Here is a 22,143-nt window from a genome sequence, read left to right on the forward strand (position 1 = left end):
GCAATTGAGTTGGGATGACTTCATGGGTGCTGTATTTGCTTTCCAATAAATTCAGATCAGCATAAGCTATTAATTCAAAATTATAAATAGAAAATGTACAAATTTATATTAAGAGTCTTTTTAATGGGAATTGTAAAGCTTTCAGGCATTAGGAAGAGGAGGGAAACCTATGTAGATACGTCATGTAAGACAGTTGTTTTACATTTCACAGGTAGCTTTTCATAGCGTACCTAGGTGTGCTTAAAGCTTTTTGTTCTGTGCCAGCAAATCTGGGCTACTAAAGAGAGCTGTGACTTTATCCCCAACACAAGAAGGATGTGGAGCTGCTGGAGTGGGTCCAGAGGAGGCCACAAAGATGATCCGAGGGCTGGAACACCTCTGCTCTGGAGGCGGGCTGAGAGAGTTGGGGCTGTTCAGCCTGGAGAAGAGAAGGCTCTGGGGTGATCTTATAGCAGCCTTCCAGTGCCTAAAGGGGCTACAGGAAAGCTGGAGAGGGGCTTTTTACAAGGGTGTGTAGTGACAGGACAAGGGGCAATGACTTTAAACTGAAAGAGGGCAGATTTAGATTACATATAAGGAAGAAATTCTTCCCTCAGAGGGTGATGAGGCACTGGAACAGGTTGCCCAGAGAAGCTGTGGCTGCCCCATCCCTGGAAGTGTTCAAGGCCAGGTTGGATGAGGCTTTGGGCAACCTGGTGTAGTGGAGGGTGTCCCTGCCCATGGCAGGGGGGTTGGAACTGGATGATCTTTGAGGTCCCTTCCAACCCAAACCATTCTGTGATCCTATGATTTAATTTTAAACACTGTTGGCTAGAGTTATGTTCATTTCTGCAAAACTGTAGCCTGTAACCAGTTAAATTGATTGCAAGTGGAGAACTGCATTTTAAAGAATACATCTCTTCAAATGGACTTCAAAATATATCTGTAGTTCTGTTTCTAAACTTCCTGTGGTGTAGCATAGTCTGCTGAGAGTAAAATCCCTGCGGAGGGATTCCTGGGAATCTGCAGCAAATCAAGACAAGCTGCGTTACAGTGCTCTTGTTTCTACTGAGTAGTCTCTCCCAGGAGAACCTGCACTTTGTCGTGTTGGTCATCACTGTAACATGCATGGTAGTATATTCGTCTTCATGAAGAACAAAATGCCAACCAAAAATTGAGTTTTAGTAACTCTGAAGGGAATGTAGGGTTTTTCGATTATGCTGGGGGAAGGAGGGGGATGTTTGAATTCCAGTATTGTAAAGATTCAGAATCTCTGTTGGTGCACCCTCAGTTCTTTGTGGGGCTTTACGCTTAAGGGTTAAGCATGTCGTGGCAGAAACCTGACCATAATCCAAGTGAGCAGCCATTGTTATTTACTGCTGCTTTGGTGCTATTTGTTGGCTTTCTGCACATAATGCTAACCTCGGGGCTTTTTTTTGTGCATGGCCATTTCCACAGTTCCAGTCTGTGAAAAGGGGAGCTGTTGCTGAACGACTCAGGCTTGCGCTGGATAAATTTCAGAAGAATGTATTTGAAGTAGGATCTGTTCTTTCAGCCATTTTCTTTTTCAGTCACAAACTAACTGGTAATCATCTCACCTAAATGCTCTCAGATCTCCCCTGTCTCCTCTCAGGAGTTGTCTAGGTTATGCTGTATTGAGAATTTGGTAGTCTTTTTTTTTCTTTTTTCCCTGCTTAGTGTATTTCATGGGAGAGACACAGGAGGGAAGAGGAGAAAAGGGATTCCTTCCTCATTTGCATTTAAAACTTTTGCCTAAAACAGTGTTTAAAAAAAAATAAACAGAACAGATTCAAACCATTAACTCAAAAGAAATTTCATTTCTTTTGAAAAGAATTTTCAAATTGAAAATTTCAAATTTCAATTTTCAAATTGAAAATTTCAGATTTGAAAATTCTTTTGAAAAGAATTTTCAAAACCCTAATTTCCCTTCTTGGTGAAGTGCTTGTCTTCCACTAGTTACAGTAATTTGTAGCACTGAGAATATTTGATACTGGAGTAGTTATTATAATGACTAAAAGCCTGTCTTCCAGCTTGAATTTGGACTGAAGTTACGAAAGACTTCACAACTCTTTTTGCTTGAAACCTAGTTTTATCCAGTTAATATACAGTTTGTTGGTTTTTTGTGGTTTTTTTTTTCCCCACTGAGCTTTCAGCTCTGACAGACATCCCTAAATACGATTGAGATCTAAGTGGGCATACGAAACATTTGGTGGAGAGAGCTGAAATATCCTTGTCAATCTGTTTTGGTTTTTTGTTTCTTCTCATGTAAAATAATTCATCTTCTACCCACATTTTTTTTCCAAATATTGGAAAAAAAACTCCCCAACTTTAAGCAAAGTCAGCTCACTGTAAAGTATTTTAACATCTGCCATAAGATCGTAGGTCTCAACATACTTGTTCAGCTGCTAAAAAAACTTGTATACTTTACTTCCAAATCTTCACAGTTAGAAGCAGTTTGAATTAATGTATTTTATTAATTATATGAAGTTTGACAGTAAATTTTTTTTGTTGGTACAAATGAGTGATGTAATGATGGAACATTAACAAGACTTAGGAATTTTGGTTTCTTTAAAATTTTCTGTATTTTCTCATGCTACAGTTGTGCAGATAAAAAATGCTTAAGTTGGTCTGTTTACACATCTGAATGTCTTGCTTTTTGTGTGTAGAGGAGACACCACTGTTAGAGGAGATGCATGTGATGCTCTTATGAAAATATCCAGTGACATACTGTACATCAGGTCGTGGATTTGACTTTGGTGTTGTTCGAAAGCTCATATTGTTAAAGTAATTTGTAGTATTTTGTAGACTGTATAGAAAGTCTTTTGTGATGCTGTGCTAGGGTTAATGAAGGTATAGGTTAATATTTATAGCAATGTTGCAAATGGAAAGCATTATTTAAATATTAGGTAGTATTACAGTCAGAAGAGGCAAAGGATTGGTTAACTTCTGTTATTTGACTTCACTAGAGCTTTGGTTTAATGCACTGTGATTGACCTGGTTTAGCAATATTTGGGTGGGTTGTTTCTTTTGTAGCAGTGGTTCTTCATACTGCATATTGCCAGTATCACAAAGAGCAAACGACCTGTAATGATATGATTTATTCATAGAATGGTTTGGGTTGGAAGGGACCTTAAAGATCATCTAGTTTCAACGCCTTCCACTACACCAGGTTGCTCGAAGCCTTATTCAACCTGGCCTTGAACACTGCCAGGAGTGGGACATCTTGTTTAGGATAGGAGTTGATATTTAAAAGGAGCCAGCGGGAGAGACAAGCTAACCTTGCAGTCCCAGGATAAAAACGTAATAGTATGGACAATATTGTGCTTGAAATCAGGAGAGCCATCTCAACTACACTAAGTGGTTGAGAACTAAATAACAGTACAGCAACTCCAGAAAAAAAACAGTCATGCCACACAGATATATGTTTTAATGGATATGGACTAATTGGTGTTCTTATGCTTTTAGGCCATGAATATACTGGTTCCCTTCATGTTTAAATATGCAGTAGACAACCTCAACCAAGTGTCTGGAAACATACTCAACCTCGGTGATGCACCAAACACAGTGGCAACTGTGGCAACTGCTGTTCTCATTGGCTGTAAGTGGTTCTCCCAAATCCGTTGGCACGTGTTAATGTTCGGCAGTGGGACAGCAGAGCTTGGCATCAAGGATGGTTATTCCATCGTTTCTTCTGTGTTGGTGTCTGTTTCCAATGTCCCGTCACCTTCCTTCTAGTATTCCAATTAAAAAATGAAATAATGCTTGTAGAAACAATTTGTGATGATAAATCCTACCCTTTCGTTTAACCTGCTGCAAAAAAAAATGATGTAAAGTGCGTGCACAATGGTTTATAAATAAAAAATAGCATAAAGTTTTGGACCAGTCAAGTATAATTTACCTTTGAATTAAAAATATTGAAAATATATGAAGAATGAGTCTAATGTAATTTCATGCATGAAAGGAAGTTGGAAATATAATTATTTTAATTTTTGTCAACTTTTTCATCTTTTTTTTTTTTAGATGGTATCTCAAGAGCTGGGGCAGCATTATTTAATGAAGCTAGAAACGCAGTGTTTGGGAAAGTAGCTCAAAACTCAATCAGAAGGATAGCAAAGAATGTGTTCCTGCACCTTCATAACCTGGATTTGGCATTCCATCTCAGTAGGCAAACCGGAGCTCTGTCAAAAACCATCGACAGAGGAACAAGAGGCATCAGTTTTGTTCTTAGTGCTTTAGTATTTAATCTGGGACCTACCATGTTTGAAGTGGCACTAGTCAGTGGAATTCTGGTAAGTGTTGTTTCTTCATGAGTTGGAATTGTCTCATTTAGAAACAATACACTGATTTTCTTTTACCAAAGTCTACTCAGTATTAATAATAATAATCAAATTTACAAGGTGGTTGTGCAGACAACTACTGTAAAGGAGAGCAATCCATAATTTCCAAATATTTGTTACTTTAAATCTACTTCTTTGAAGTAGATTTGAAATTATTTTCACGTTCAACATCTGTCTTCAGCCAGTGATGTTTATGTGGATAGATTTTAAGGTTTTTCTTCAGAGTTGCTGAAAAAATGAAATGAGAAAAGTAAACTGTGCACACAAGTGTCAAATATATCTGGGTAAATACTGAGGAAGCAGAATATAAATGTCCAGGAATGTTGTTTCTTAGTGTGTTGAGGACAGAGGAGGGAGTGATTATTGGCTGTCTTCTGAATACTTGTCTGTCTTATTCAGAACTTATGAAAATTATATTCTGGAAAATAGGCTTCTCCTCCTTGCAGATTTTAAGCTTAATAAGCTCAATTTTAAACTTTTCTTTTATAAATCACACTTACTGTCTTTGAAATCAGGATCTTTGGATATTTATATGCTAAAATCTAAATCTTGATTATTTACTTTAGACTAAATTAAAAGCAAGAATCTTGTTTTAGCCCTTTTTAGAAGGGCTTACTCAAATTTGAATGTAACAATGTGAGGTAAAACCCCTGTTGATAATCACCAGGTTAAATTTTGTAACCTTTGGAAGTTGCAAATCAAGCTGGCTGTCAGCCAGCCTGCCATGATGCTTTAATTTTTCTTCTTACAGCTTTTCTCTCCTGTTTTACCCTGAAGTAGAAAAAATGCTTTAGAAATTGTTTTGCAAGGCCATTTATTTCTTCTGCAGTCTTCAGCTTTCTTTCAAAATCACCCAGGAAGCATGTAAACAAGTACTTATTTGTGCCAATAGCACCATCATCAGCAACGTTTATGTTTTATACTGGCAGAAGTCACTTTCCAGTATTATGTATGTTACACACTAGCTCTTGGTTATCTCCTCCAACCTTTTTCTCTATACCCTTCTCCTTGCTGCTTTCCTTTTGAGTTTATGCCTGTATTTAGTCTTAAGCTGTTAAGAGCAGGGAGTGTGTTGGGAGGGAACTTCAGAGTTCTTGCCTTTGGGCTAAGCTATCGTAATTTTGAGACAACAGTGAAGTTTTGAAAATTGTTATGACTTTTTCTTTTCTTTTAAATATTCTAGTATTACAAATGTGGTGCCGAGTTTGCTTTAGTAACTCTGGGGACACTAGGAGCCTATGCAGCGTTCACGATAGGAATTACACAGTGGAGGTAAGGCATGCCCTCAGATTCCTCAGGGTACTTAGTGTTGCCTCAGCCTGAACTCTTGACTGTATTAACCCTTCATTTTACAGGACTAAGTTTCGAATAGAAATGAACAAAGCAGATAATGATGCAGGTAATGCTGCAATTGACTCGCTACTAAATTATGAGACTGTGAAGGTAAGACCAATCTTTACTACTAGGCTCTTTGTCTTAATTCTGTCAGCCTAAGGAAAGTGAGTAATAAGACTCATCTTTTATAGGGCTACATATTTGGAGCAATAGCATTTTTAAAACGTTATTCATTTGAAGAGTGCTACACGAATTGACAGTAGCATGAAAGTTGTTAGTGGGGCTTGAAAAAACCTATTTGCTAATAAAGAGTGAGAATTTTCTTTCGTGACTGATTTGCCTTGACCATCAGTTTCTGCAAAATGTAAACTTAAGAGTCTTGAAGAAGCTCCTCTTCGCTTGTTTGCAAAATTGTCTTCTGAACGTCAGTCTGCAACATACTGTCATCTCAAATGACCGTGTGTACTGTCTTCCTTCCCTATTGCGGTTTGTAGCAATCATTCCAATGTTTGCATGAAAGAACGGGTCTCTATTGGTGGTTCTACTGCTGCTTCAAAAAAAATCTTGTGGACAGCTTTGAAATTGTCCAGGCTTATGCTTAGTTTATGCTTCTTTTAATTGGAGAACTAGAACTGGAAAGATAAGCAGTGGAGTGATCTGTGAAGAAGGACCCAGAAGTAGACCTTATGTGAGAAGTACTGTTCCAGAGAACTAGCTATCATCACAGTAACAATAATCTTCTAGTACATAGAGGAACATAACTTTTTCTTCTTTCTAGTCTCTAATGGCAGCTGGTGTTTGGTTTTGATGTTAATCGGGTAGAAGTTCTGCAAGACAGACACCCAGTGTTGCTAGAATCCGCGTATGGTAGGGATCTCCACGATGTCTCCTTCGCAGTGCAGAACGTGCCAGGGTTTTGCTCGTGGTTTTTGTCTTCACACACTAATCTTTTATCTCTTCTCTTTAGTTGTTAGAAATGTCGAAGAGGGGTTGCATGTGTCTCCGTGCATCTAGTATGTTTATGCTGGATTTTATAACGAGTCAAATACACAGTCTAGTATGTTTGAGAGTGACATTTTTTTATTTTTGTGTGCATCATAGTATTTCAATAACGAAAAGTACGAAGCCCGACGGTATGATGAATTCTTGAAGACATATGAAAACGCCTCCCTGAAGACTACCTCTACTTTAGCTCTCCTGAACTTTGGGCAGAGTGCTATATTTAGCATCGGCTTGACGGCCATCATGGTGCTTGCTAGCCAGGGCATTGTTGCAGGTAACTCATCTGTCTGTAAGCCAAAAATGACTCTCCTTTACCTTAAGTCATCCATAATAGAGGTGTTAATTTTAATTAACTTATAGTTGATGTGAGTTCATTTTGAGAATTTGTGCTTCAGAGTTTTGGATTTTTCTGTTTCTTGGAGTACTATTAATTCTATGAAAAATATATATATACAGCATAAGTAGTATGATTTTTATTAGAAACAGTTGAAAAGCTTAATGGTTAGAGAAAGATCCTGAGGAAATGTAACTTTGGGAAGTTTCTGTGGAAGGATTGTGAAAGACACATATAAATACAAATACTGCTGTGGACCTTCTACAAAGATGCTTTGTTTCTGCCTTTCCTCCTTCCCATGTTGGCAAGATTCAGAACTTTCCCCAGTGTGTGTATTCCTGTGTGTTTTGTCTCCAGTAGTTTTATTCCCAGTGTCCTTCACTTTCCTTAGATTAATAAGGGCATATTATCAAAACCATTGTTTCCATATGTTAGAATTATTCATTTAGATTTGTCTAATTTACTACATAAAGTAAAACCGGCTTGTTTAGGAAGACAAAGTACAAGCTTGAAATAGATGAATGCAGTATTGGGATGAGGCTCAGCTAAAGCAAGGTGGTTTCAGAGTGAAAATAATGATGCTTTAAACACTGTTGGCATCCAGATGTGTTTGAAGGGTATAAACCTTTATATTATGTTGTCTTTCTTGCATCTGCTTTACTCTTCTTAAGAGATGCCAGGACAGGGAAGAGTTACACTGTGAAGGGCTAAGTTAGTAGGTGCAGTTCATGGCATCGTTAAGAAAATTTAGAATATCCTTTAAGCAAGATGGTAGAAATACCACTTTAAATCATCTTTCTGGACCTGCTTCAACTGAACTGGCCTGGCACTTACCTTTAGCTGACGTGTCACCCTGAGTTTGCCTTGATTAGCGTGTTTGACATGAAGCTGCCCAGCTCTGTTGTGTATAGTATGAAAGCCCTCTCTCTTGGTCATGCCAAATTCTGTCATTCAGATTTGTCTGTAATTGTGCTTGAGATTCTTTCCTGATTCTTGCTTTCATATATTAGTTGCTCCCCTTCTAACTTATTTAGGCCCCTTTATGTTTCTCTCAGTGAAATTTCTAATTTTACAATCTGATGTTTTCCCTGAATTTCCTGATATGCAGCTTGTCTTACTTTCCAGGTGCTATGGTATCTCTTTTTTTAGTGAAATCCACACAAACATTGTCCTTTGTTTCGGGCACCTTCCTGTATAAAACCTGATCTGGGAATGTGTTTTGTTTACTATTTAAACATCTAGTTTAAGAAATGGGATCAAAGAAACTAGACTTGATTGACTTGACTATTTTTTGTAAGTCTTTTCGTGCTTCCTAGCAAGACAACCCTTTAAGTCTCCTTATTCTCTCTCCTCTGTTTTGTCTTAAGGCAGCCTTTCTGTTGGAGATCTAGTAATGGTGAATGGATTGCTGTTCCAGCTTTCTCTTCCCCTAAACTTCCTGGGAACAGTATACAGAGAGACAAGACAAGCACTTATAGATATGAATACCTTGTTTACACTTCTCAGTGTAGATACCAAAATTAAAGTAAGTAGTAGCTTATTTTCCTAAAGCGTCTGGGCGTTTAATAAAGCTGTTTTCTGGCAGTGCCATTATTTCACCCTTTTTCTGAAGGGTGTTTGTTACCTTCCTGGTTTAATTTCTATTCAAGAAAGAGAAGTTGTGTAAGGATTCTGTTCTGCCTCCTCTTTAAGTGCAGTTAGTGCAATAGCAGCTGCTTTTTTCTTGCAGAACCTTTTAGTGACAGCAGAAGTTGCTTCATGGAATGTTTGTACTGAGTTTTTTATTTAAGTATTCATGCTTCGTGCTTGAATTTTTATTTGTAATTAGTGATGCAGAACTTATTACTGCAAAAGAAGTTGGGAAACATAGTGTTTACAGCAGAAATTTTTACCTTCTTCGGGGAAAAGGAGGAACTAACCAATTTCACTTGTGTGGCGGATTATAATTACTTTCAACATATCCAGGCTGGAGTGTCTACTTGCCTTTTTCTGAGCTAGGAAATGGAGTGTTCAGCTTGTTGAACTGCTGGAGATACTTTCTGGGCAGCGTATAAAGTGTCTCTCTTCTTTTAATAGGACAAAGAGCTGGCTCCACCGCTGCAGATCACACCACAGACTGCTGCCATCGCCTTTGAGAATGTGCATTTTGAATATCTTAAGGGGCAGAAAGTCCTTGCTGGAGTGTCTTTTGAAGTCCCTGCAGGAAAGAAAGTGGCCATCGTAGGAGGTAGTGGGTCAGGGTGGGTAAATGGACTAAATACGCCAATTAATGACGCAGAATTTTGTTTCTAAAATGTGTTTGTTCTTTTGTTTCAGTTTTTATTGTTTTTGTTTGTGGCATCAGTTCTGTTTGGAGCTTGTAAATGGCAAACTGGGAATATAACATTAGCTTCAATTCTTTTCAATTTCAGGAAAAGCACAATTGTGAGATTATTATTTCGTTTCTATGAACCTCAGAAAGGAAATATTTATGTTGCTGGACAGAACATACAAGATGTCAGTTTGGAAAGTCTGAGAAAGGCAATAGGAGTCGTACCTCAGGTATGACATTCTCCTCAAATAGACCATCCTAATAGTAATTATCAATATTCTGATACTGAAGAATGTGTTCTTCACATTCCACCCACCTCCCCTCAGAAATATTATCTTTTTATGTGCATCATCATGTAGATCCAATTTCTGAAATGTGTTTAAGCCTCTTCATGAGAAACTGGCTCCAGCTTTAAGTGATCTAGCTTTATAGTTGATTACCACCCATAATGAGTTAGCAAAGTGGTAAATGTATGCATGGCATATATATGTATTTAGGACACAAAATGTATTAATCCCATTTTTGGGAAAAGAAATTTCCCCAAATCTTTTTACCTTCAGGCTTTATAGAAAAACATAAGCTATTCTGTATTGATTTCTTTCATGGATTGGGGACAGTTCTTAAATATTGTTCATGATTTCTTGTTTAAAATATTCTTTCCCTAAATGTAGGACGCTGTTCTCTTCCATAATACTATCTATTACAATCTGCTCTACGGCAACATCAGTGCCACCCCGGAAGATGTGTACGCAGTAGCGAAGCTGGCAGGGATCCACGATGCCATCCTTCGAATGCCAAATGGTTACAACACTGAGGTTGGTGAACGAGGACTCAAGCTCTCAGGTGGGTTCTTAAGCCTGCAAGTTCTTTGTGTCCCTTCTGCTACCTCAGAGTTCAATGCCTAGTTTATTCCTCAGATTTACTTTCAGCTGAATAACATAACGTAATGGTAAGGCTAAACATTAATATGAAGATCTGCAGTTTAAGGCAACTGTAGTCTACAACATATTTAAAGGAGTGTGTTTTCAGGGGGTAGCGTTAAATGAGTTGGTGCTTAAGCATGTAGGTGCATCTGAGCAAAAATGATCTTTCTTGTAGTCTATTTGGGTAGTGGAACGTGTGTGAAAAGAAATGGGAACTTTATATATGTGTGCTTTGCGTGTAGGATGTGATGACAGGCTTACATATATGCATAGACCTTCCAAATTCGAGTTCTTAAATCTGAACTGGTAACAGCAGGAAAGTTAGCTGGTGTTTTGGTTTTGCTGTTGATGGTAAGTAAGGTGATGGAATATGTTGTTGCAGCAAGGTCATTTTGGACCCTGTTTGTAATGAAGGGGCCTTCATACCTTAAATGTTTCTTACCCGTGAATTGTGTAAGAAACAACATGAAAATGGTGTCTGTGTATCTGCAGGCTATGGATTTATATTACACAGCCTCGGTACTGAAAATAAAAAACTATGAGTTTAAGTTCTCAAAGTCCCTCCATATTGGGCATGCACACTATAAAACAGCATAACTATTCTGTTGTATCATGGCATTAGCCAGGCTTTGCTGGGCACGCTGTGCTTTCGGGGCTGCTCTTACACAAAATTCACTTTACTCCTCCTCTACAACTGTCTGTAATATTAAAATTACATACACTTGTTTGTAGGGAAGGTGATGCTTGAAAGCAAACAATCTTCCTGTGACAGATTTGTAATGTAAGATGAGGGATCACAAGGAAACTAGGAAATGGCTAAATCATTTTCCATATCCTTTTTCTGTTTTTTATTGGAGAGACATAGGATTTTAAAAATATAGAGTTTAAGTATGACTTTTTAGGTAGTAGGTAGATTCCACTGGAAAGCTTTCAATCTCAAATCTTAGTTGCATCTCAATAAGTTGCATTGAGACAAAGCTAATGATGTCCATCACATAAATGTAACACTAAATGTGTGCTGCATTAAAGAAAAATGAAATTACTGTTTTGGTTGAGGAATTTGTTATTATGTCTTTTTATTATATTTTAAACACGTTTTTATCATCTTATAGTTTTTAGTAGATATTTAATGCAAGATAAAATGAGATACACATTTCATGAGTATTATGAAATCAGTTCACTGGTGGGTTTTGTTCCCCTCCTCAGTGGATATTATGAAAAGTAGAAGGTGCATTTGCAAAGTTCATTAAAACCATAGAATCGTAGAACGGTTTGGGTTGGAAGGGACCTCAAAGATCATCTAGTTCCAACCCCCCTGCCAGGGGCAGGGACACCCTCCACTACACCAGGTTGCCCAAAGCCTCATCCAACCTGGCCTTGAACAGTTCCAGGGATGGGGCATCTACAACTTCTCTGGGCAACCTGTGCCAGTGCCTCACCACCCTCAGAGTGAAAAATTTCTTCCTTATATCTAATCTAAATCTCCCCTCTTTCAGTTTAAAGCCATTGCCTCTTGTCCTGTCACTACATGCCCTTGTAAAAAGTCCCTCTCCAGCTTTCCTGTAGGCCCCCTTTAAGTCCTGGAAGGCTGCGATAAGATCACAGCCATCTCCTGTTGTCTTGTTTCGAAAAAGCAAAACACACTATGCTTTTGTTTAAAATTTCCAGCCAATACAAGCAGTGGTGGGCCACAGATTTTTCATACTGCAAGCTCTCTGTGATGTTTCTTACTACGCAGCTGCTGAAGTCAGGAGTCCTGGTCTCTTTGAAACAGAGGATCAGAGGTTACGTTCTGTACCCGGGATGTATGTGCAGGAGAAGTCATGCGTATTTGCAAAAGGGGAATACAGAGGTTAGAAGGGAAATAAAAGAGAAGCACAAATCTGGGTGAGTGAGTAGAAGATACAAAATAGGTACTGGCAGAACTGTAGAGAACTGTGATAATGATGAAAGATTTCTCTTGTGTTGCCTATCTCCCCAGACGAATAATTTCAAGAAAGAGGATTTGACTAACAATAGGTTTGAAATGTCTTGGCATTTATAGATGCATAGAAATGGTTTGGGTTGGAAGGGACCTTCTAAAGGTCATCTAGACCAGCCCCCCTGCTACGAGCAGGGGCATTTTTCTCTAGATGAGGTTGCTCAAACCTTTAGCCTTACGTTGAGGTTTAGACTGGATGTTAGGAAGAATTTCTTCACTGAAGGGGTTGCCAAGCATTGAACAGGCTGCCCAGGGAAGTGGTTCAGTCACCATCCCTGGAGGTATGTGTAGATGTGGCACTTAGGGACAGGGTTTAGTGGTGGGCTTCGCAGTGTTAGGTTTATGGTGGGAGTCGATGATCTTAAGGGTCTTTTCCAACCTAAATGATTCTATAATTCTGTGTCCCATTCTAAATCTGGAGAGGTGTGTGTGAGCATGTTGGAGATTCCTTTTGACCTCACAACTCCTTTAACAAAGCCTTTCTGAAAATGGGTTGTGCCTTTACTCCATCCTTCATTTTGTGCTACCACAATGATGGTCATAAGCACCCATCTAACAGTGCTTTAACCAACGTGGTGTTAGAAAGTGAAGTGTGTTCTTTTCCTGTTTTGTTTGTATTTAAAGAAAGAAAGAGTATGTAAACCACTTCTTGGGCTAATGACTGAATTTCTGAGCTGATAGAGCTCAGAGTGGGCATCTGCCACTGAAGTAGCAGCTTCAGTTTCTTATTTTCAGCAAATTAGGTGAGTATTGGCAAACGATAGTAATAAACAAGCTCCAGTAATATTTACAGTCAGGGTACAGTAGTCTTAAAACGTCTGTTCGTCTTGGGCTTCCTCTTATTGCACATGGAATTGATCTTCAGTGCAGTCGTGTGCTCACTGGGGAATTTGGGGAATTGGACTCTGTGTGTGTTGGCTTGCAGGTGCCAGTTTGTGGTTTTAGGTTGGAATGTGTCTGCTGTATCAAATGTGCTCCTGTTAGACCAGTATTTTCATTGGTAATGAGAGCTGTAATGGCCAGAAATGGTTCAGTTGTTTGATGGCTTGGTGGTGTCAAATGTGTGTCATTGAGTTGCTTCAGTAGCTCTCTAAAAGTCTGGCATTTGTAACTTGGAATCTCTGTAGTTTTCCAAATAGTGGAATGGCTCTCTAAATTATTAGAAAGGTACATGTTAGATTAATTTCTGAATCAGTCGAATATTGTTTTTCAGATAGGGTGAGGCTTCTTATACTTCACAAAGTCCTGATTCATTTTGTCTTTTTTAAATAATATTTTGTGAAAGAAGTAGGAGGAGTGTATGCTTTGTGAATTTAAGTGGTCCTTTTTGAAATCCGGGCATTTATATGCATGATGGAAAAAATGAGGTTTTCGGGACCGCTGGCATGGTGGGTGTGTCAGTGAAGGGCACAGTGGCAGTTGATGCGGGTCCCAGATGTGTGATCGGTGGGGCCAGTAAAGGCTGGGATCCTAATTTGGGGCCCTTGTTCTGTGAATAGTTAAATCAGTTGAGTGCAGCAATGATTAGTTTAAGAAATAATTGGATTCTCCCTGTATGCAAAGATTCGGTGTATTATGGATTCCTTTCTCCTAGTAAATGAACAGTTTACTACTTTGAGGACTGGCATTGGAAAACTGGATGTTAGAAGTGCTGTCTTGATGCTTTAGAACTGGTGGATATTTTTTCTATAGCTGGCAAGAACCTCCATACAAACAAAACTCCCTAATGGCAGCACAGTACCTGGATAACAAGCCTCAGTATCTGAGTTTCTCTCCCCTGGTGTGGTTTTCCTTGCTTGTGTGGTATGAAAATAGGCATAAGGAAGTCTTAATTGCAATGAGAGCTTTATCAATTTAAATGAAGAAAGCGTTTAGTGCAGTTCTCACTGGTCTCAATGATTGATTTGTCAAGAGTAAATAATGAAAACCAAGCTGTTTTGGCTGTTTTGAGTAGCATCCATCTGAGTGTTTTCTACTAGATGTGTAATAGAGCTACAGCAGCCCCAACCCTGACTGTGAAGGAAATGGTTAACGTGCTGCTGTCCTGACTATGAATGGGGAAGAACATGAAGTAGATATGTTACAAATGTAAGGAAAAACCTTGGGTTTTGTGACTGCAGTATGTCTTTCAAACATGGATATTGCCAAGCTGTGAGTTCTGAACATGCTTTAAAGCAGGGGGAGAGAGAGTATATTAAAATAGGCTGAGTAAATTGTACAATCCTAATTGCTACTGAGTTCTGCCAAAGACAGTTTAAAATTTGAACTGCAGCATTATTATCAGCCTTTTAAATGGTTTATTAAAGCATGTTCTGTCCTGATAGGAATGGAACATTAACGAGAATATAATGGTATTAAATGGAATGTTTTGAAGTCTTGAATAAAACAAAGGAGGACAAGTGCACAAATGTGAAATGTTTGCATTGCATACCAAATGTTTAGCAGATTTTAAGTTCTCAAACGCATCTGTGTTCCTGTCTGGAAAAGTTGTCCTAAATTGTTCTTGGGTAGATGTTGGCTGTAAGAATTGTGAAGGAAGGAAACTAGTCTAAAACTTGGGTATGTCAGAAACCAGACTGCACAATGAAGGTGGTTTCAGTACCATATTAGTTGTGTTCTGTAATGAAATTTGCTGGTTAAAGCTGTTGGGTATGGACACTTCAAATCTGGGCCATTATGGAGTGGAAAGTTAGATGAATTTCAAGGAGACACCTGAAAGAAAAAATGTTGTGTGCAAGATGCATGAAACCAAATACAGCAGGCAAGGAAGGAGTGGTGTTTATTTGCGAGAGAAAGCAGGATATATGTATGCACAGGGCACAGCTTAGGCCAGGTAAATGAGCTCATACTCCCTGGAGTATAGAGTGAGTTACTGTGCATCCTCGTTAGTTACCTGCTCTTGCCTTGTAACATATGCAAAACAGTTCTCTGTCCTTTTCTAAAAGGATGAGCAATCTTGAATCACTTTGGACTTAAGAGGGAGCAGGAACTTCTGTGATGTCTTATGTAACATGTACAGACCTTTATCAGTAGCAACTATGATGTGTATTAAATAAGAAGAAAAAAAAAGAAAAAAAAAACAACCCCCAAAACAGTCATGTCTGCAGTTGAATTTAGAATATCACGATTCTAACTTAATTTTTTTTTCCCTCCTCTTCCCTCCCACCCTTCAGGAGGAGAAAAGCAAAGAGTTGCAATTGCTAGAGCAATGTTAAAGGAGCCACCTATTTTTCTCTATGATGAAGCCACATCATCTTTAGATTCAATTACAGAAGAGGTAAGTTGGGGTAAAACCAGAAAACTTAAGTGGTGTAATGATGTCTGATTCGGATGCTTTTTTCTTGTTCTTGTCCTCTCAGAAAGAATTTTGTTTTTTTGCCAGGTTGCTGTCGCTTTTTCCTGGTATTGTTAATAAGAGATCCTATGGCTAAGTCCTTTCCCTAAAGGCCAGAGCAGAGACACTGAGTCTCTGTCTTCCATGAGCCACAGAGAAGGTGGTCAGCTCAGTCTCAGGGTGCATTTTCTGTTTTACACTCTTGAGGTCCCATTCACTGTTAAACATTCATCTCTTGAAGCTGTTGCGATTGCCTCGTGGCAATGAAGTGTGAAACTTTGCAGTCCGCTTTAAAAGGTGTTTAGATGACACCTAGCATTCATTAAGAACACCTTGGAAATAATTGTGATGTAATGCAGAAGAGAGAACCTCTTGTTTGTTGTGCAGCATCTTTCTGGGATGCAAATCAGGTAGGTGTAACCTGCAGTGCTGGCATTAATTTGTATTCCCTTCACAGGAAGGGCTGTGAAATACCAGCGCGTTGTGACATCGATGTCATGACACTACCACAGAAACTGCATCAGGCTTCATAACTACATCTGTGCGTAAACAGAAAACTCACCACCAGCAGTAATTTCACCAACTAATGTCACCCACGACTGGAGCTAGGGCTGTGTTTGTGTTCATTTATGCAGATTATTGAGCAAATTTGTTGACCTGTAATCACTAAAGTACTTTCTTTTTCCATAACCAAAGGAATCAGAGTACAACCTGTACGTCTATATAGTACAGCGTTCAAACATAGTCCAGCTCCCTCGCTGGACCAGAAGAGCTCATAACATACACAATTCCACAGAACGCTGCTTGGATTCTTTCCCTCTTTTCTTCTGCTGTATTTATTGCAAAAATGATAAGCAAAGCTGCAAGTTTCACAGCAGAACTGCACTTTAAAGACAGGAAATGAAAAGGAGTCCTTTCCACGAAAGTGTGTCTGGTAATCAAAATGTTTTTGACAAAAGCAAGCGTTTTTCAGGAAAATAAAGTGGACACTTCATTTACTGTCGCAAGGGCACAAATTCCCAGTTAGTGCTGCTTGCATCTGGATGTAGTTTGGGAAGGTGGAAGAGACTTCTCCCAAAGGAAGCAGTGGATAGATAGGTAATTCCCAGGGTTCCTGTATGTTCCACATTGGCGTGATACTAACAGGGATTTTTTTCTTTAACTTTCTTTGATTGGGAAGAATTATTATTATGATTTATTATTTTCAGGTGCTTTTGCTGCTGTTTATGTTGCTTTTGTAGCATGGCTGCAAGGAGAAGTTTTTGCTGAATGAAGTAAATACTTCCCTTCCTTTGTCCCTTGGGATACCTGCATTATTCTATGAATAAAGGGTTTTTTTTTCAGTTTGGGGACTTCATCAGTGCCACAGATATTTCATGCTTTGGGTTCTTCTGTTTCTTATTGTGAAGCTATAGCAATACACGAGATGTTTCTTGAAACTTATTTACAATAATTTGCATATTTCCAGACAACATTTTATTTCTCTTCATACCACCTAGGAGTGTGTAAGGGTTTGTCTCTGTTTTAATCTTGCAGAATATTCTCAATGCCATGAGGGACATGGTGAAACACCGAACGTCGGTTTTCATCGCTCACAGGTTGTCGACAGTCGTTGATGCAGATGAAATCATTGTGCTGGATCAGGTGAGGTGATCACCTTGTGTTGTAATTTTCACATGTCACTCTTGGTTTGGAAATACGATACTCCCACTGAGCTACTGAAAGTTTTTTCTTTGGAAGTGAACCATATTTGAAAATTCTAGCCCTTTTTATATATTTCTCTTCTTCGCGACTAACAGTTATCCGTTGCAGGAGCTTGCATGTGTGACTCTTACATTTTTACTTCATTTGCCTAGTTCATTTAATTGCATGTTATTTATATGGATTATGACAAATTTCACTTGATACTCTAGGACTGGCTTGATGCTGCAAGTTTTTAATCTAATTTATTACATGCTTCTGTCAGATTAGGTTTCGTAATGTGTTCCCCCAATTTAGGCTTCATTCTCTTTACTCAGTGAGTGTCTATTTTTCCATTGTTTTTTTTTCTTTCAATGGCAAGAGAGGAGACAGCGTGTTCTGTTTCCATGCAGATAAAACTGTTCCAGGATTGTTCAATCTAATTATGTTATAAATCTGAACACTGTTCTCTATTGTACCTATAGAAAATTGTGATTATTCTTTTTCTGTATGTTTCTCTTAGAAGAAAAAAAAAGTTAACAACTTTGGACTTACAAAATACCACTATTCAGCTGTTACCTCCATATTCAGTCTGTCCTAAGTCCATTTTATTTTTTATTACCCATATCTGGCTATAGATTTAAAATAAATGTCCTTATTATGACTTAATAGACCCTTTCAAGTGATAATGCTGAAAATATCATGCTCTAATCTGCTGCTAATAGATGTTAAATTTATCTGTGCATTCATTTTTTTCAGTTGCTTGTGATCATAGGTGCGTTTAGTGACTGAAATATGCATATCTAAAAGAAAATAAGTTATTCCTACAGTATATTAAATGATTTCATGGAGAATTAGAACAAAATCTTACGAAATGGTGATATTCATGACGATGTTATACAAATCTCAGCTTTGTTTGAGTCTAGAAATGAAATAGTGGAATGAATCACTCATACTGCTCTGTAGGGTTTTTTATTTGTTTTTGATCTGCTTATTTTTTCATTTTTGCTGAAAAATCATTTCCTAAGGTGTATCCTTTATGTAACTGCACGTTCAAACATCTTGCGAATGTTTTTTTTAACATGTTACAAGGCAATCTGCGACTTTTTGTTTTCGAAGCAAGTTTTCACAGCTTACTAAGAGTGTGTTTTGTGTTATAGTGTAACTGTTAAATTAGAAAGAAAAGCACAACCTAAAACTGTAAGACAGCTAGGGTGCTCGCTTTCCGGAATGATGTTAGCGTAGTGAGGGTTGTGAATGAGTAAGGCAGCGTGGTGCATCACTTCTAGTGCCCCACTGCCTCATGAGGCATCCGTGACGTTTGCTCAGCAGAAAGTTGCCTCTTGTCATCCCAGCTTGATGGATGAGCACTGTGTTAGCAACCAGGATAAATAAGGCTCAGTACTGGAGACGAGACAAGATGACTGGGACTCGGTTTGCTTAGCACTGGAAATATGACATCATATTTTTCAGAACCTTTGCCAAGATAAAATCAGAATAATCCTTGAGTGACTAAATAAACACTGTATTAATGGTATTGATCTTAATGCTGTGAAGCTGAACAGAGAAGTTACGTTTTCGATGATTGTTCACGAGTTGCTAAGAAAAGGCTGTAGTTCCAAAGCCTGGTTTCTGCTACAGTGCACCCTCTAAATGAACCACTTGAAGTTTTTAAATAAATTCTGCAGTTATGTTGATCAAGTGTGTGTTTCTTCAGATTCCACCAGCACGACTAGTAATAGAAGTGATGAGACCCAGTTTTTGCCCCGGCATGTTCCTCAGCAGCTGTCAGAAGGAGGTAGATTTAGTTGTAGACCAGATTCAGAACTAATATAAAATCCATGTAGTTGTCCACATAATGCTGTCTTTTTCCCCAAAGAAAGAAGAGCTGAAGAATTAATAACTTATTTTAAGTCTGTGAATGTAAATGTGTATCTCAAACTAAAAAGATGAGCCTGTTTTTTGAAGAGTAGTGTTGTTTCACTGTCCGTAGGATTTGAGTTCTCCTCTCCACCCTTCCCTTCCCATTTCCACAGTGACAGCCAATAAATCATCCTTGCTCTTGAGAATAGTGCAGATGAACTGAACTGCTCGCTCAGTTTTCATGACAACAGTGCGATGACACAAGTTGCTGAGCACCCATCTAAAAGCACAATTTACACAAATTGTTTTTAGGATTTTCTTTTAAATATGTTTTGCTTATCTAATACAAATCCCTCTCTGTGCTCTTTTCTTTTAGCTGCTTAGTGTAAATATTTTTGGTATCAAGCAAAGACAAGTATCTGTTTGTTTTGGTACGTCCATGTGACTTTTGTGCTAGTAGTAGAACACCTTGCTCCTCCTATAGAGGTCTACATCTACTTTAAATAGCTCTTACAGTTTAGATAGTAAAAAACTTTCTGTGTTGGTGAGCTTTAAATTTTGTCCAGATGGCCAAAAGGCATCTCTGTTCCCATTTATGTAAGACTGAGAACACCACAGCTCCTTGTTTTCAGCTTGCAGTGTAACACACAATTCCGTGCACCACGTAATCAATTTTTCATTGCTGTCCCAAGCTCTTTCTCATGAGTAACTGCTGTAATCTGTGCTGTAAAACTGTGGCACCTCTGTTGGCAGCATTTATATTCCTAAAGGCCTGGCAGTGCTGCTTACTGACTTACTCCTCTTCTTTTGCAGGGCAAAGTTGTGGAACGCGGTAGACACGCAGACCTCCTGGCAAGCCCCAACAATCTTTATTCTGAAATGTGGCATACACAGAGCAGCAAAGTACTGAATAGTCATAACAATCCAAGCTGGGAGGAGAGGAATACTCAGACCTCCAAAGAGGAGGAAAGGAAGAAACTAAAAGAAGAAATAATCAATAGTGTGAAAGGCTGTGGGAACTGTTCATGCTAAATGTGGTCCTGGGTTAATCTTCTATAGCAGGTTAAAAATGCACAAGATTACAATGAAGTGCAGCTCTTGTTTCTAAGTCAGCGTTCAAAAACTCCCTGGATTTTGCAGTTTTGGGGTTTTACAGTTTCTCAGAGGGACATAATTTCAACCAAAGGAGTTCTATTTTTACATCTTTAGAAATCTCTAATATTCAGTGGCATCTGCAAGAGCTGAGCTTTTTCAAAAACTTTAAAGTTCTCAACTAAGAGTGTAATTTATGGCAATTTTTAGGCACGGGACAATTATCCTGGTAGTCGCTTGAGGTGGATTATTAAATTGTAAACAGATTTGTCCTTCATTGACATTATTTCTCATCATTAATGGTTGATAAATATGTCATGTTTTAATTGTAATTGGGCTAATTTAAACTCATTTGCTAGTGAGGAAGATGCAATTTAAATTGTTCAGTGGTGTTCTGGTTTAAAATGTTCTTCCTTAAAAGATTAAGAAAAGCCTCAACGAAATATTAGAGGCTTGCTGCAAACTAAATACTGGAATTATCCATCTCACCCTTCAAAAACAGCTTTCATACTGGACAATCAGGAAATGTATTGGTATTATTCTAAAAGAAAACTAACAGTATTTTTAAAAGCCGGTGAAAATCTGGAATTGAAATATTGTGTGACTTTACAGAAATCATACAAAATATTGTACACATTTATGAAGAATGGGAAGTTTCCCTTACATGAAAAAAATCCGAGTTCAGGATTCTGTATCCTCAACATCTGCTGTAGTAGTCAAAGCAGAATGCAGTCACTTTTTCTATTTCAGTCACGGTCTTAGGGAGCAATTAAGATTCAATAAAGTCTTCCATAAATTTCTGTTATGTCACTAACGTATGAGAAAACGACCCGAATCATGTTGAAAGCATTGCTATAATTATCTCCTTGTTCCAATAGTCAAAACTTCTTTAGTGTCAAGAAATGTCGGTCTTTGTGATCTGCAGGACACTCCAGGTGTATCGGGTTTGTGTGGCAAGGTTTGGAAGTGAGGGGGCTGCAGGGATGGCTTCTGCAAGAAGCTCCCAGAAGCTTTCCTCGTGTTGCATAGAGCCAATGCCAGCAGGTGCCAAGAAGGACCTGCTGCTGGACAAGGCTGAGCCCATCAGTGATGGTGGTAGCCTCTCTGGGATGACATGATAAAGAAGGGATCCCTCTGCAGACTGTGGTGAGGCAGGCTGTGCCCCTGCAGCCCATGGAGTTCCATGGTGAAGCAGAGATCCACCTGCAGCCCATGGAGAGCTCGTGCTGGAGCAGGTGGATGGGCCCAAAGGAGGCTGTGCCCTCTTGGGAAGCCTGCGCTGGAGCAGGCTGCTGGCAGGACCTGTGGACCCGTGAAGAGAGGAGCCCACACCGGAGCAGGTTGGCTGGCAGGACTTGTGACCCGGCAGGGGACCCGTGCTGGAGCAGCTCGTGAAGAACTGAAGTCCATGGGAAGGACCCACATGGGAAAAGTTTGTGGAGGACTGTCTCCCATGGAAGGGACCCCACAATGGAGCAGGGGAAGAGTGTGAGGAGGAAAGAGCCGCAGAGACAACATGTGATGAACTGACCACAACCCCCATTCTCCATCCCCCTGCACCGCTCGGGGAGAGGAGGTAGAAAAATTGGGAGTGCAATTGAGCCTGGGAAGAAGGGAGGGGTGGGGGGAAGGTGTTTTTAGGATTTGGTTTTATTTCTCATTACCCTGCTCTGATTTGATCGGTAATAAATTCAAATAATTTCCTAGGTCAAGTGTGTTTTGCCCGTGAGGGTAATTGCTGAGTGATCCCCCGTCCTTACCTTGACCCCGGAGCCTTTCCTTATGTTCCCTCTCCCCTGCCCAGTTGAGGAGGGGGGAGTGAGAGGGTGGCGTGGTGGGCATCTGGCATCCGGCCACGGTCAGCCCACCACAACAGAATTGTATTTTTAGGTCTTATGTCTTCAGGGAGATTTACCATATCTCTTCATCACAGGTTATTCTGGTATAATTC

General features: G+C 39.1%; 1 protein-coding gene across 3 annotated transcripts in view; it reads left to right on the forward strand.

Annotated features, from left to right (window-relative positions):
* Positions 1–20,992, forward strand: part of ABCB7 (ATP binding cassette subfamily B member 7) — a 40,262-nt gene extending 19,270 nt beyond the window's left edge. For all 3 annotated transcript variants that reach the window (XM_086619650.1, XM_086619651.1, XM_086619652.1), the window contains 12 exons: positions 3,466–3,598; positions 4,021–4,289; positions 5,521–5,609; positions 5,693–5,780; positions 6,774–6,948; positions 8,376–8,533; positions 9,085–9,248; positions 9,420–9,549; positions 9,991–10,162; positions 15,397–15,500; positions 17,094–17,201; positions 19,914–20,992. In XM_086619650.1, the coding sequence (XP_086475776.1) occupies positions 3,466–3,598; positions 4,021–4,289; positions 5,521–5,609; positions 5,693–5,780; positions 6,774–6,948; positions 8,376–8,533; positions 9,085–9,248; positions 9,420–9,549; positions 9,991–10,162; positions 15,397–15,500; positions 17,094–17,201; positions 19,914–20,132 (1,809 nt within the window). In that variant the 3' untranslated portion in view covers positions 20,133–20,992. The remainder of the gene's footprint in view (positions 1–3,465; positions 3,599–4,020; positions 4,290–5,520; positions 5,610–5,692; positions 5,781–6,773; positions 6,949–8,375; positions 8,534–9,084; positions 9,249–9,419; positions 9,550–9,990; positions 10,163–15,396; positions 15,501–17,093; positions 17,202–19,913) is intronic.
* The last annotated feature ends 1,151 nt before the right edge of the window (positions 20,993–22,143 follow it).

Source organism: Tauraco erythrolophus, chromosome 13, assembly GCF_009769465.1.
Source record: "Tauraco erythrolophus isolate bTauEry1 chromosome 13, bTauEry1.pri, whole genome shotgun sequence".
In the NCBI taxonomy this organism is placed as follows: domain Eukaryota; kingdom Metazoa; phylum Chordata; class Aves; order Musophagiformes; family Musophagidae; genus Tauraco; species Tauraco erythrolophus.